The sequence below is a fragment of the Anas acuta genome, chromosome 3 (assembly GCF_963932015.1).
Source record: "Anas acuta chromosome 3, bAnaAcu1.1, whole genome shotgun sequence".
Classification (NCBI taxonomy): Eukaryota; Metazoa; Chordata; class Aves; order Anseriformes; family Anatidae; genus Anas; species Anas acuta.
This window is the reverse complement of record NC_088981.1, coordinates 81,523,225-81,538,686: the sequence shown is the minus strand read 5'-3', so window position 1 is coordinate 81,538,686 and position 15,462 is coordinate 81,523,225. Positions and strand designations below refer to the sequence as shown.

The 15,462-nt window shown below is 39.8% G+C and overlaps 1 protein-coding gene across 3 annotated transcripts in view; it reads right to left on the bottom strand.

The window, feature by feature from the left end:
- SNX14 (sorting nexin 14) overlaps positions 1-14,872 on the bottom strand; it is a 53,923-nt gene extending 39,051 nt beyond the window's left edge. For 2 of the 3 annotated variants that reach the window (XM_068678019.1, XM_068678020.1), the window contains exons 1-6: positions 13,707-13,966; positions 13,450-13,570; positions 12,613-12,689; positions 12,437-12,515; positions 5,539-5,582; positions 444-531 (exon numbers count right to left, since the gene is read on the bottom strand). In XM_068678019.1, coding sequence (XP_068534120.1) covers positions 444-531; positions 5,539-5,582; positions 12,437-12,515; positions 12,613-12,689; positions 13,450-13,570; positions 13,707-13,846 — 549 coding nt within the window. In that variant the 5' untranslated portion in view covers positions 13,847-13,966. Of the gene's footprint in view, positions 1-443; positions 532-5,538; positions 5,583-12,436; positions 12,516-12,612; positions 12,690-13,449; positions 13,571-13,706; positions 13,967-14,656 lie in introns of those variants that run through there. The other variant, XM_068678021.1, reaches the window with a different exon arrangement.
- Between the last annotated feature and the right edge of the window lie 590 nt (positions 14,873-15,462).

The window sequence follows — 15,462 nt, the reverse complement described above, 5'->3', positions numbered from 1 at the left end:
GCTACTCACATTCTATCATCCACAGACAACATGAGGACCTTGTCTGCATTTAAAGAGCCAAGGAATGAGAAGCCACGACATGGGTACACCATCAACAACTTCCTAATAGTTTTCTCGGTAATTTTCTATTTTTTTCCCCGCTTAGATTAATTCACTAAAAGACAGCTAAAAGATCATCCCAAGGTTTTAATAATGCCTTACACTGGTGTCAAAAAATATATCAATTTGCAAGAATCTTCCAAGGTGTTTTATAACTAGGAATGGAATAAGCTCCAGAAGGAAGAAATAGATAACAGAAAGAAGAAACTTACGTGGAAACTGCCTATACTGTCTGTAAGATTGACTTTGGAATTGACATTTAACAAAAATTAAAGAACTAACTACAGCTGGGTAACAGTTATTTCAGATGGAAAAACAATGTTCACACCTTTAAGTCACCTTACCTTGTGGATTCTCCGTACTAATACAGATGCAAAAAAACGCAGCGTGCCTCTCAGTTCATCCACAGAGGATTCATCATCAGTAATATTTCTGCAGTATTGTAAAACAAGTCACCATATAAGAGAAAGGAAGAAAATACATATATATTAATCGAACCGCAATATATATTTTACTACTAAAAACTGGAATAAAGACAGTCAGTGATGCTTCAACAGACAGCGACTGAAAAGAAAGCTGTGTGGGCAGAGTGAGCTGCCTTCTATATGAGTAAAATACATAACATTCCCAGTATGTTTGTGCACACAGGAATGACTTAAGTAAAATGTCTCAGTGTAAACTGGAATTATACACCAACATCTGCTTTAATATATTGTCTATGTGATTTTGGGCAAGGAAAATCTAGCCTAGTTTCCACATATCTGAAAACAGTGACTGTTCCCTAGTTCATTGATCTGAAGTCTGAATGAGTCTGAATTAACATCTTCAAAACCTTTAGAATAAGGACACTGCAAGCACCCATCCCAGTTCAGCTAGTCAAAACTGTATTTTCCATTCTGGCTACTCCAAAACCTTCTATACTACACAATTTCAAATAATCTTCTGGCTCAGTACACATGCGGCTTTGTTAACTTTTTATTATAAAGTTGGTAGCTTCTCATGTAGCTTTTAATGACATAGATACATTCCTGGTATTTCAGCTGAGCCTCATCCAAAAGAAAACTTTCACCAGAACTTTTTGAAAAAGTTCTAATACTTAGATACCATTTAATATAATAGTATTCCCTTTTAAAAATATAAAATAAAGAATTTAAAACAGACTTCCAAATCACTGTGCCAAAATATCAGCTAGACTTTCATCTGGTTTGCCAGTTTCCATCTGCTGCAATACAGTATGCTGGGTGACAAATCACATTAAAACTACTTGAAGTTGATTATGGGAGAAAAATACCTAATTCCGTATCTTTTTTGGGGGAAAACTGTATGCAAATGGGGACTACAGGAAGTCTTAGGTGCAACTAAACTGCAATTAAATTAAGCGGAAAAAGAGATCATAATAGCAGAACTTTGCAAAATGCAACAAAATGGTTAAAAATATACCAACATTTAAGCATATATGGACATTACAGTAGAAGCAAAGACATCAGTAAAACTGCATTGTAACAGCTGAGCAGTGGCACAACAAAGAAAGCTGCCTCCTGCCTTAGCTAATGACCATATGGAAAAGCCATCAAAGCTTTCAGTTTGCATAATGCGTATGCAAACCCCAAATGGTTCTGCATATGCATTAAATGTAAATATCTTTTGTATTAAAAAATAGCCTCAACAGGATGTTTGAAAAGCAAATATGTTATGCCTATAGCATCATTTTACATTATTCAGCATCTGATTTTTACAGCAACGTCAGCCCAAGTTACGCAGCATCCAAACGCATCTTGAAGGTGAGCTGGTAGCAGCAGATAGGGTTGACCATGGTATATCAAGTATAAAACTCACTGCATGAAAAAGCACCTCAAAGAAAGCAGCCTGGCATGAGGAATACAGCAATCCTCAGCTAATCGTGTGCAGATAAGACAACTGTAAGGCTTGGTTTGTCACCAGCTGACATTTTGGAAGCAATATTGTTAGCAAATAGCTACGCTGTGTAAGGAAGCCAAGGGATTAGCAAACAGATTTTCTGACTGTACTACTAATATTCTACAGACAAAAAGATAGATGAAGTAATTTGGACCAAGACATTGCTATTTTATTGACACTTGGCTAACCAGTATTCTGGCTAATTCTACTTGGACACAGCTTTGTGCCACGTACTTTCATGCCGTGCCATAGGTTAGCAGAGACATTCTTTTAGTCATCAGTGGGCTGGAGAATGGTTAAAAGAACATCAAGAACTTGTAAAACCCCAAACCTCCAAGTGACACAGTGGAAGATCCAAATAACTTGCTTAGAAGCATTTTTTAAATTGGCTGCATTTTCCCAGAATTTGCAGAAAAACTTAAAAACACAACTACCAGTATAATGGAGAGATTTGCTAAAAGAAAAAGGCCCAGTCTACTAATTGTAAACAGTTACTGAGTCAAACATCCCAAAAGAGATACACCCAACTTGCATGCAAAGCTCTGTGGGATCCAATGATAGATGAAAACCACATCCAAATACTGAAGTAATTATTTTTTCCTGATTGTCAATTATTCTTATGAAATTTAAACACTCTTAAAAAAAAAGAACAAAAGAAATACATTGCAAGCTGATATGATTTGAAACTATGATTTGTAATTAAATGAAAATCCCGAATTTTTACTGCATTGTTTACACTTGGAATAGAAGCAGCTCCGTATGCGAAAACGCTGATTTTAGTCACTATCAAGGAAAAAAAAGTTTTCATGGTAACATATTAGAAAAACATAGTAATTACTCAATTAGATTAGAAACCAGAGAACTGGAATTGCAATAGCATCAGTGACAAAAAAAAATAAATCACTAAGTATAGAGTAACACATTCAAATTTTAAAGTCGCCTATTTAAAATGAGGAAAAAGCTGGTAAAAGCAAGACATTACACAGTCTTATTGAACAGCATGCTGCATAAGTAACAGATTCAGACTGGTGTTGTGTAGTTTTGTAGTTGGATTACTTACAACTATGCTCTATTCCCATACACTTGAAAAATAACTCAATAAAATATTGGAAGATAACCAGTATAAATACCTTGATAAATCCCAAACAATTTATATAGGTGCAACTACCTACTTCAGTAGAGTTCATAGGATTTTAAGTACTAATCTTCTTTCTTCTAAATTAATCTTAGTTTAGTGATCTTTACCTCTAAATTTTAACTTGCTAATAAAACATTACAAATTCTTACACTGTTTGTTAATGATACAAGCACAAAACACAGCTTCTTCCTGATTAATTTTATTTCTGAAGCAACAAATCTATGGTTTTGTCTTGCAACACACATTTCTGGTAAGCATTATATTGCCTCAGCTTCTGAGTGGGTTGTCAGGTTACTTGTTTAATGCCCAGAGTGTTCAAGGTGCTTCAAGCAGCATCAGCTGGCAGTGGAAAGAGAAAAAAAAAAAAAAAAAAAAAAAGAGGAATTGTCTACATAAACTCCATTTGAAAGGGGGTCAGCTAGCATAAGGAGTTGTGCCAGACTTTTCTCAAAGGGAAGCAGCAGACTGCTTTATCAACCTCACCTGGCAAGCCTGAGTTGCCTGCTGGTGGTTACCCACATTGCTAAAACAAGCCCAGCCTAGAGGTGAAAGCTTCTGATTTGGCTCTATGAAGAATTAGCTGGGGTTACTGAGGTGTGGTAGCTCAGAAAAAAACATTTAATGAATTCAGGAGTCCTTCCTCCAGGGTCAGCTGAGCTGTACAAAAGGCAAAGGTAGGTCTAAGCAGGAAAAGCCAGACCTAACATGCTCTACAAGAGAGACCTCAAATGGCAGCACACACGGTTCAGGCATCCCTGCATGACTGCTGCTGGCACACAGAAAAGCACAGAAACACCTGAATGAGAACACAGAGAATGAGACAACAGTTAACAATACTACTACTGGGCTGAAACCAGCAAACCTTTCAGGACCAAGCTCTCTGCCTGAAGAATTACAGATAGCACTGCACTACAGCTCAGTGAACTCCCAGTTCAGGTTCGTGGAAAGCTCATTAGGTCTGATCAGCCTGGTGTGACTTCATGGAGCTAGTTCAAAATTCAGAGGTGCAGCCATGTAAAACCAAAGACAGTTCAGAAACACCCACACAGCTCACCAGGAGGCAAGAAGGAGCAAGGTCTAGGCTGGCTGGCTCTGGACCAAGTACATTTTGCACCACGCTTCTAACTGGACATACTCCTGTGCCCACTATGCAACATATTCCAGACTTCAGTCACCTTGGGTATTGAAAATGCATGCAAGTAATATGTGGAATGCAAACTGCCTTGTCAGTCCAAAACAAGGGATAAGGGGAAGTGACCTTCCACCAGCCAAAAAATCCTCTATCTGATAAATCAAAATTAGATATAAGATGGTCCCCTTGCATCCATTACTTTATCAAACACAACTGAACACCCTCTAGTTTTCTAAACTTCGAAGATAAAACCCTGGAGCTTTCCAGCTCGATCACTGACAATATGTGGTGCTCAGGCTCCCTCTGCTGTTTGCGTAGGCAGCTGAGTTTTATACTGAAATGTGTTCATCACACAACGAAGACAGACATGAGACATCAGCCACAATTAAAAACCAATTAGACAGAAAAAGTCTGTCCAGAAATTTTGGATCCCAGAAAGGCAGAAAGAAAAGAGTGGAGAGTAAAATACAAGAGCATAAATTTCCATTAAGTTGAGAGGTCGTTTTGTGCTAAAGGCAAAGTCAAATTCAGAATTAAGGTAAAATGCTGTTATTTTAATACATTAATGTTGCATGATCAGTTAAATTTTAACTTCTCTTAATATCTTCCTGTAATGTACTCTCAAGCACTAATTTATATATAGATTACAGCTGTAATCTTTTCTTTATTTACTATTTAAAAGTTATTTAAACAATACTATATTCAGCTCAGCATAGCCACTCACAACCTGAAATGTCATCAAATGAGCAGGTACTCTGCAAGAAGGTGGCCACAATGTATTTAGAATATCTCCTCTAGATTAACTAAAAGTGTAGGTCTTATTTAAAAAAAAAATCTATAAAGTGAAATATTTTAAGATTTATTTATTTTTTGAGTGACTTGAAAGACTGACAATACCTCTAGTCTGGAAATACTTTTTTTTTTTTACCCCATATATATATATACACATTCTTATAAAGTTTTAAACAAGCCATGCATACTTCCAAGGGAGAGTTATTAGAAAATTTATATATAAAGAGGAATAATCTAAAAATGTGATTTTAGGATGAAATAAAAACTTCAGAACAATCCCTATCACTTCTAAATTATTAAAAGACCTGTTCTACCCTGCACAAAGAGACACCAAGATAATGAAATTGTAGCACTTAAAAGCACCCTTTGTATTTTATTTAAGAAACAAAAATGTTTTTATTAAGCAGTTTGCTGATATTTATGTTATTAAATAAAAGGAACTTTTAGGTAAAGCTCATACCTGTACCATGGATAAATAAAGTTTTCCAGCACCAATTCGAGCACCTGTGTGGAATAAAGACAAAGGCATTACAAAATAAACAAGCATACTGTAAGTCCTTGTTAGAAGAGTTAGAAACACAAGCATCCTCCAAAACTCTCAGAATACAATCTCCTGTATCATAAAACTTCAACATATAAATACCTACGTTGCAGTCCTGTTGTGAGATTGATCATTTTGCGTAATAATCAGTACATTGGGCAAACAGTAATCAACTGATGGTTTCATGCCATCTCAATACGAAAGAGCTGCCACTACATATGACGCAAAGCAGGGTACTGTGGCCACTGTGATACAAGTGCTCTGAAGAATACAAAAAGGGACGGTCCTTACTGCATGCTCACCTCTCAGAGACAGTAAAAGAAGAATCCTAAAAAGCAGCATCTAGGAACACTGTTCCCCTTTCATCAAATCCTGCACCGCAGCTTTCAACAAAACCCACTTTAAGGTCCAGCCACCTCCTGAAGTCCTGACCAGAGCACTTCCCAAAACCCACATTCTACATGTATGTCCTCATGGCTTTCTTATACCTGTTCCTAGCCCCTGCATATCCCAGCTACATGGGAGAAATTTTTCCACCCTTTCCACCTGTTCCTCACAGGCCAATCCTAAAGTTGCCTTTTCCATGCTGGAAAACCTGGGTTCCTCAGGAAGAAACAGTGCTGTTGCGCCCATGTCTGGCTTGGTTTTCAACGTCACATCAGGAAGGGAGGCAGGGAAGGTGACAGTCCCTGTTCAGTCAGCGGGCAGAACACCACACCACAGACAGAAGGTATACTGAAGCCAAGCTGCAGCTCTCGTACCCCTCCTCACACCCACGCAAACATTTCCAGTCACTGGTACAGCCACTGCAACACCATTAGCAAAAAGTTCTGGAAAGGAATGAGATAAAGTGACAAGGGAAAAAATGGCAAGAGTGGTGGAACTAGATGTCTTTATAAAAGGTCCCTTCCAACCCAAGCCATTCTGTGATTCTATGATTGCTTCCGAGATCAGCAGCATCAACGCTGATAAGGGCAGTAAGGCAGAATGTGTCTGCTGCTACACGAGGCTGTTGGGCCATATTCTACAGAAGGGGAGGTTTTGAAAAGAAGTCACTGTGTTCAGAGAAAAATCTAAGATCTGTCTGAAAGGAAAGCTGAATGTAACAGCTGATATAAAAGCCTGGTTTATGAGAATAAGCATTACTCTTTAGAAGATTTGCTGCTGTTCTCATTCACACTGAGTATGCACACTGCAAGAAGTCAAGACTTAATAAATTTATGCTCTCTTCAGGGCACAACATGCCTCTGCTCTACACATGATTATACAATATGCTCTGTAATATGCACACCACGGCCTTTTTAATGCCTCTCAATTCTTCAGGCTTGAGCAGTTGATGAGCACTCTTTTTCTGTCCTCCTTACTAAGAATACTGTCTACTCAAGTTTGGTAAGAAACGTTCCCTTTTGCAATTGTTTCATTTCAGGGACTCTCCTCCCTTTGTTTTTAAGAGTGAAGGAGAAATCTCGTTCCTTTACCTTCTCTGAAGGGATGCTTTCTAGCTTGGGACAATTTTATGTGTCTGTGTTGTGGACCACACAAAGTGGTCAATTTTCTCCTATCACTGTGTGCTATATAAAGAATATATTTTTAGTGTTTTTTTTTTTGTTTGTTTGTTTGTCTTTTTTCCTTGTTGGAGCAGGATTTTTGTTCCAGGTTTCCCCATCCAGTCTAAAACTTTTATCATGCAATCCCAGAACCAAAGCTTTTCTGAAATGGTGAAATTGCAACATGATCATGTGTTGATGATGGTCAGATAAGCTAAACTTCTTTCCCCCCTACCTCATGTTTCTGCTAAAAAGGAGGGAGAGACAATACGACAGATGCTTTACTTCCCAGGACAGAAGAGACCAAGAAATTCCCAATAATCTTCTTTGGAAGTTAATCTTCAAATAACAGGAAGGAAATCAAATCCTGCTCCAGTCAGCAAAAACAGACGACTGGCCTTAACAGCAGTAGATCAGAACACTCAAGACGATTTTACTGATGCCTTCTTTAATACTACCAGTACATAAACCACCAATTTACTCTAGAAACCTCAGTCTCACAGGTAGTGCAGCGTTATTTTTGGTCATGCAGAGTTTCTAGGAAAAACCTCTTTCAGGGGTCAAACCGCAGACTCTTTCAAAGAAGCGCCTGTCAAAAGGAAAGACCCGCAGCAAAATGCACACTATGCATCTATCTGTTAGAAGATCCTGTCTCTTTCTTCCTCCCCTTTTGCTATGCAGCCCCCCGTCAAGAACAACTACAGCAGATCGTCTTCCCCTTGGAGTGGAAAGCGTACTTGGACAGCCTTCGAGCATAAGACGATGTACTCAAAGAGATTACAGTGCTCTCCTCTTGAGCTTTCTTTGTGTGTGACTACTATTTTGAAACTGAAAACCTGTCCACATCACTGCAACTTACAGTTCATCAGCTGTTCATCAGCTGCTAGCACAGTTTACTGACACTCTCTCAGCCTAGGGTCTGGAGGCTTCTGAAGCTATCATGAGGATTGTTTCCAATGGTGACAAATCTTGTTCTTACTTGAGAGCCAAGTCAAACATGTATGGTTCTGAGGAAAAAAATAAAATCTTCTTATGGTTACTAAATGAACAAAGAAAGCAGGAAAAATGCTAGACACAATGGCCCATAGCACCTTCTGGGTAAGGTCTTGATGAGACTCACTCTGTGTTTGTAGTAACTAACTTCTACTTGGATCATTGCACAGGCTCACAGCCTTGTCAGTCTTCCTCTTGGTATCTCTCGCTTCGTGATTCACGTTGTAAGCAAGAGTCCTCTGTTAACAATTACACAGGAAAATGCCAAGCAGACCGTCCCTCTAAGCTGAAGACAGTACGCACAGAGACAGAACAGACACACAACTAACTCCAAATGCACCTGAAGTCCGTATGTTGGTGGTCCTTGTATCAGAGATCAAGACACATCCTAGTAGAACTGAAGTTATCTATATGACCTTAATAAAAATGCCTTGATCCCAGACACACAGAAAACAATCCCTATTTATATCTTTGCTAAATACACAGCATGGCAGGGACAGTTACATAGTGCTCCATTGCACCAAGGTGGCATAATGAAGCTGAAAGAGAGCTACAGAGTGAAAACATCCAGACTGCAAAATGCAAGCACTCAAGCAATCATAGGAAACTGACTCAGGGAAAAAAAAAATGTCACATCATTCACTACATTTTCATAAAGCACAAAGAAAGCAGGAGATGTGTACCCACTTCTAGTGCAGCAACACCAAAAATATCATTCAAGCTCAATTACTCACACTACACACACGTGCCAATGGAGTAGATAGGACACTTCAAAGAGCGCTAGATAATGATAAGCAATTACACCTTATAGAAAGTATTATTCTCCAGCTCTAAATTTAAATGATGAGTCATTTCATTTAAAGCCTACCTATTTTTCAAACATTTTGCAAAATGACTGGTTCTGTGTGTGTGTGTGTGAAGTTTTGAATTGGAAAGTGATGAAAAGCATACAACCAAACGCAGCAGGTTCAGTACAAGAAGCAGCTGAAGGGGAAAAAAAAAGCAGAGAAATTCATTTCTAGCAAGCACAAAAACATTGCAAGCTAGTCAGTCCATTGCTGCTGAGCCAAGCTTTCTTAGGATTGCCATCAAATAGACGCCAGTTGCCAGGAGGAAGAGCTGTAAGAGCTAAGTGATAAACGATTCAGTAGCAGGACAGAAGTACCAGGCCAAATTAGACTGGAAAGCAGCAGGGATTTGATAGTAAACCACAGAGATGATATAAAAAGCCTTAAAGGACTGTACAACTAGATAGCTGAGGCCACTTCCTGAGGGCAGAACAAGCAATTCCCAACACGAAGCATGCAGGTCACTGTGCAGCCGGCCATGAGAGTTCTGGACTGGTAAGGAGCATGCTCAGGCAGTAACCAACTTCTTGCCATTCATTTGTCCATTAACACTTTTAAAAGAAAAAAAAGAAGAAACCTGGTCCCATACTAAAAGTAAGAACCTGAGAACCCCAAAATTAATGAAAAATTGGTGAACTCAACAGACAGCACCCTGATCCACTAACCCATTTATTTCATGATGCTGATCAAGAGTAACTGAGCAGATTTCTATAGATTTGATTTGCAACCATACCTGACACAGCAAAATGAGATTGTAAGTAGAGATGAGTTCATTAACTGAATAATAACATTTGATTTTCCTTTACACAACCTGTAACACCTTAATTTTACTTAACATAAAGCTGACCAACAGAAATCATATCTTAACTCACTAAAGGAAAAAAACATGAGGAAAACTATCATAAAGCACGACGGACTAAAAAACCCACAAACAAAATTACACTTAGGTCACCAAGTTATTTTTGTGCAAGATACAACCCAAATTATTAAATATTGATAGATGCATGGTCAAAGTTCAACTATAAAAATAATAAGAAAGAAGGTTTAAGCACAGGGTTTTCTTATTGTTCTAAACCAAGTACAACAGCTAGATAAGCAAAACAAGGGTGCAAAAGATTAAGAATCTGCAAAGAGAGACAAACTCTTATCATGATCCAAGAGTGAAAAATCCACATTTGTGAGAATAAATTGCATTTCTTCAGATTCAAATGGGAATTAAATTATTCTTTAACCACTAGAAAACCTATGCTTAAAGGCTATGTAACTGATTCAAATTAGAAACACTTGGAAATGAGAACGTTGCTAAAATTTTTCAACCTGCAAAAGAACTAGGAAAACTAATTCAGAATCAAAAAAATCCCAGAATTATTTTAATTATTTGAAGAATCTGCCTTTCAGAGGCAGGCTGCACACCGTACTCCTTTGGAATCTCATTAATCTTAATTCACTTCTCAGTGTATCAGCTTTCCCCTACTGCATGACTAACCCACAAAAGAAAATAAGGGCAGTCTCTCTTTCCAGCCCCGAGCAGGCTATCCAATTCCAGTCACACGTTAAACGCTGCAGATCCCCAGCACAGATGAAGAGCAATATGGCACGGGCAGAACCTCTGCTGCCCTTTTAACAGGTACGGAAGAGCTACAACGGGGAACAATGCAGTGGGATTTCTCATTCCAGCTAGTATCCCAAACACATGAAAAAGGTGACTTTGTTGTGGAAACAGAAGCCTGTCTGGGTCCACCAAAGTTTATAACCCCAGCACACTGTGCCAGAAATGCACAGAACCCAGGTCTGACACCTCCCTCCGGTGAAGCACACAAAGAGAAAGGAACGAGAAACACAGCATAGATATACAAAGCCACGTGGATGCTGCTAAATAAAGCAGGCCTGGGGGGACACAGCAGTGAAGGAAAAAAATAAAAAACCACCAACAAAAACACCCACACCACTTTGGTAAAAGCAGAACTACAGTATCAACAAGCCAATACAAAATGCCATTGTGTAGCAACACACTTCAAAAAAGCAGTCTTAGAAGATAACTATAGTATCCACTCAGCTCTTTTATGAGTAATGGACTACAAAGAACTTAATTTTAAACTAAACAGGACAACTTCCAGTTCTTCAGCATTTACGCATCCTTTGGTGAACTGTCACAACTATCTGCTGACCAAAGTTCTTAAAAAAAAAAAAAAAAAAAAAGACACAAAAGTATTTATTTCGCATTCTACTACTAAAACGAGGCTTAAAAAATAAAATAAGCCTATCTATATGATAGTCAGTGATATTGTATTGCTCTTTTAATATATTTGGGCCTAAACTTACTCTAAAAAAAAAAAAAGTCAATTTTAATAGATCATGTAATTTTAAAACAACAAATGTTTGCTTCTGAATTACAGAGGAAGTCACTATATTAAACTGAAGGAAGTTGACAAGTTATCTCCACGTTTTTTTTGTTTGGTTGGCTTTTGTTTGTTTTTTAAAGTCTTCAACTATCTATCCCTCCCTTCCCTTAAGGTTTTTGTCCTGTTGCTACTCTTGTTATGGGGCATGCTCTGAACAGCATCACACACAGCCGAATTAAAGAGTTAGCTTATACCTCAAGCACACGCACCATTGACTTCATACATCAGGCTTTTAATTATGAGAGCTGACATGTAAGAATCTGCTCATCTCTGACATGCCACTTATTTTTTCCCTTTACCATAGAACTCCAAAGGTGGAATTTTAAATAGAGATTAAGCTACACAAGTATTTGTGTATTTTCCTAGCTTTAAAAATGGCCAGAAAGTTATCTAATTAGCTGCCACTGTACTTCATCAAGAATCAACAAGGGGGTAACAAACCTAAAGCAAAAGAGCTCTTCAGATGCTTTCTAAAGAGAAAAGAATAAAACAAAATTCCTGATTTAGTCTTATCAGAAAGAGGTATAAATTTATGCTGTTCTTCTTTCAGTAAACCCACTGACTATTTATTTTTACCAATTGTGTTACAGCTTTGTCTGATGATTTTAAATAGATACAACCACATGCTTATCTTCCATCACATAATGTTTGTAGCTGGAGCAAATCATCCCTTAGCCTCCACTTCAACAAACCAAGCAGGCTGAAATCCACAACCTTTCAAGAATCAGACATGTTTTTCAGTCACCTATTTAGAACTGTTCTTTCCTATATATTTCCCAATTTGCATAGATGTTTCTTGAGTTCTAGGCACACTGCTGCAGGGACAGTCACATCTGCATTAACAGCCACCTTGTCTCTCTACATCTGCCATACATTCTTTTGATTTGAGTTTTACATGAAAAGTTAACATACATGGTACACATATCTGACTCATCTACTCAACTGGAATTAGCAGATCTAAGAAATGTGAAATTAAAAAAAAAAATCACTGAATTTCAAGGAAATAAAGAAATGAAGCAGCAATTACCTCTGAGAGGGATGCATCAACCTTGGAAGGCACTTTCAGGTCCAGCCATGGCTGATAGTTTTCCAGGAGCAAAGCAGGTCTGTAGGAGAGCATGGAAAAGTAGATGTAATAACAATGCAAGTTCCCTGCTGAAGTGTACAAAAATGTTACCATTAACAGTGCCACTTTTAATTTACCTGTGCCTCTTGCATTTGACTTTGCCACACACAGCACAACTGTGACCATGGGGAAATAGCTCCGGCAATTCTAATTGCTAGGAGAAAACATTTGGACAAGTTTATATCCTTTAAAATGATGACTCTTAACAAATCAGTAAATTCCTTCTAGAGTATACAATTACAGAGAACCAAACAGTAGACAGGCAAAGTTGTTTTCCCAGCAGGAAAGCAAGATAACAAGGCATGGCATGAGAAACAACTGAACTGATCAGGAAAATCACTTCTACTACAACAAAACTTAAGTAGATAGCCTTGCACATCTCTACCTGTCTCGCCAGACATCATTTAGCCTGTGATCAGATCAACTGGCTTCTCTACGAACTTTGCCTTGCCTCAAAGATAGAAAACAGCAATTTCCTTTGGGAATGCTTTTCCCTTTGAAGTTCAGTACCGCTTAAAGAAGCTTGAAAGAAACAATCAATGAAGAAGAGTTAGAAGCAGCATGCAAAAGGCAGGACATTTTTAAAAGAGTCTTAATAGAAGAGAACACAGTTAGATAGTGTCTAAGCTACTTGCCAGTGAAATGCCCTAAGCAAAAAGTGAGTGAAATGGTTAGAAAACATCCACGAACTCTCCCAAGGAGCAGCTTTGCAGGAATATGTAGATTTGATGGGCCTATGCACAGGTACAGGAAGAACCCAAGGTTGTAATTGCTGTATTTGCCACAAGGTATCTATCAGTAAATAGACACAAACTGTACTTACTTCTGGTGGTTTGAAAGCAGCAGGAATCCCACCAGAATTGCTGTCTGTATCTATGACTGATGAATTTCATGGCAGCCCGTGGCGCGCTTACCTTGGGTTTGTATTTGATGGTGCACAGAATATTGGGCAGGAGGGAGTCCGGCCCCAGCGAGCAGTAGAAGGTGACAACACCAGCCACGAACGACCAGAAGACCATCAGGACATGGAGATACCTTCCGAGCGAGCAGAAAAAGGGGGTCACCGCTCGCAGATCTCACCTTTTAGTGTTTGTTTTTTGTATTTTTTTCCACGACGGCCACCCCGCAGCCACCCCCTGCCCCATGGGCTGCCCCCCGGACGCCGGGTTACCGGTTGAGGAGGAGGGTGGCGGCGGCCAGCCCCAGCAGGAGGCAGCAGGAGAGCGGGTACTGGCGGCAGGTCTCCCGCAGCACCTCAGCGCCCCGAGCCCGCTGCCTCAGCCGCTCGGCGGCCGCCCGCGCCCACCCCATGGCCGCCACCGAGCCCGAGCCCGGCCCGGGCCGCGCCGCTTCCGGCAATGGCGGGCGGCGTCAGGGGGCGGCCGCCATCTTGTTGGCGGCGCTGCCTCCTCGCCTCCCCGTGGCCGGGAGGAGGCGGCTCTCCGCCGGGGAGGAGCGAGGGAGGGTTGGTGCCTAAATTGGGGTTGGGGAGGTTAGGGTGGGTTTTGCAGGCGCACCCTGTTAGGCTGGTCTCCGGTGACAGGGCGCTTACATAAACGCTCGGGGTCGGGACAGCTGCACCTGGCTGAAACGCCCTATATTTAGCTGGGGACCGAGCCAAAGCTCAGGGCTTCAGAGGGGATCGCGAAGCAAACGGAGCAGGGTAGAGAAAGGGATGAGATCCTCTCCCCGCCCCCTTTAAAATCACAAAGTGTACAGACAGGGTTACAGCAGGCTGCCGAAGTGCTGCCCGGCGTGTACCTTACTGCGAGGGAGGAAGGCGTAAAGCCAACTGCACATTAGGAACAGCCCTCAGGTACTGCCCAAGTCGCAGCAAATTGCTCCAGTGCTTTCAGTAACTGAGGTTGTTGGGTCCTAGGAAGCTCAGAAGTTTTAACATAACTCCACTGGTTAGGGGAAGTGGGCAAAATAAAAGTGCTTCAGTGACTGCTCCTAGAAAACCTTATTGAGACAGGGGCATCTAAATTACATACATAAAAGATAACCTGCTCAAGTACAACTGCCTTCCTTTATTTTTGAGTTGCATTGAAAAAGTGGTGTTGCCTTTTATACTCATTTGCACCAGCCCCATACAGGCATATTTGGGCAAAGGATACATACACACACGCAGACTATGGCTGTCGAGAAGAGACTCGTGTTCACAAAGCTGAAGTGCGAACCCTGCAACTATTCTGTGAAGGAAAAGACAGTATTTGGAATATGAGTCGGTATCTAGAAATCAAAAGCCGAAAATAGCTTTCAGACACTTCTCTCAGATGTTTGTCATTTTATGCAACACTTCCCTTGACCTCCAGATCAGGTGAAATGCTGCAGTTTGGCTTCAGTATGTTGACCTTTCTCAGAGAGCTTGGCAAAAGCCCAGGGTAGGATTGAATTTCCTTAAGAGCGCCTGCACAGTATTATTTCATGTCAGTCCACATGATTTCTATTAGGAAAAAAAAAACAACAAATAAGGTACACATTCACAGCAAAGCTCCATACAGTAAATTCAGAGGAAATTAATTTTCCTCAGAAGATGCATTTTTATTACTTACTCCTCAGCTTTACTGCTTACAATTTTTAGTCAATTATTTTGCAATGTTTTTAATAATATCCTTTTTTTTTTTTTTTTTTAAATGTGTAATGCTTAAAATATTTCATAGAGATGTTGTGACCAGCATCATGTATCTGGAACATTGGAAGTGACTTGCAGAGCAGACCAGCAGCACGCAAGAACAGAAGTTCAACTTCTGCTTCTATTTGAGTTCTCTACTCTGGGTAAAGTTTCTTAAATTATAGCTTCATTGTTCAGGGTTATGTTTATTTAGCATAAAAGTGCCACATTCCCATTTGGCAGTAATTGTACCTCATCATCTGAGAAGCCCTGTGATTTCCTTCAGTTCACAAAGTTTAGCTCTGCTGGCCAG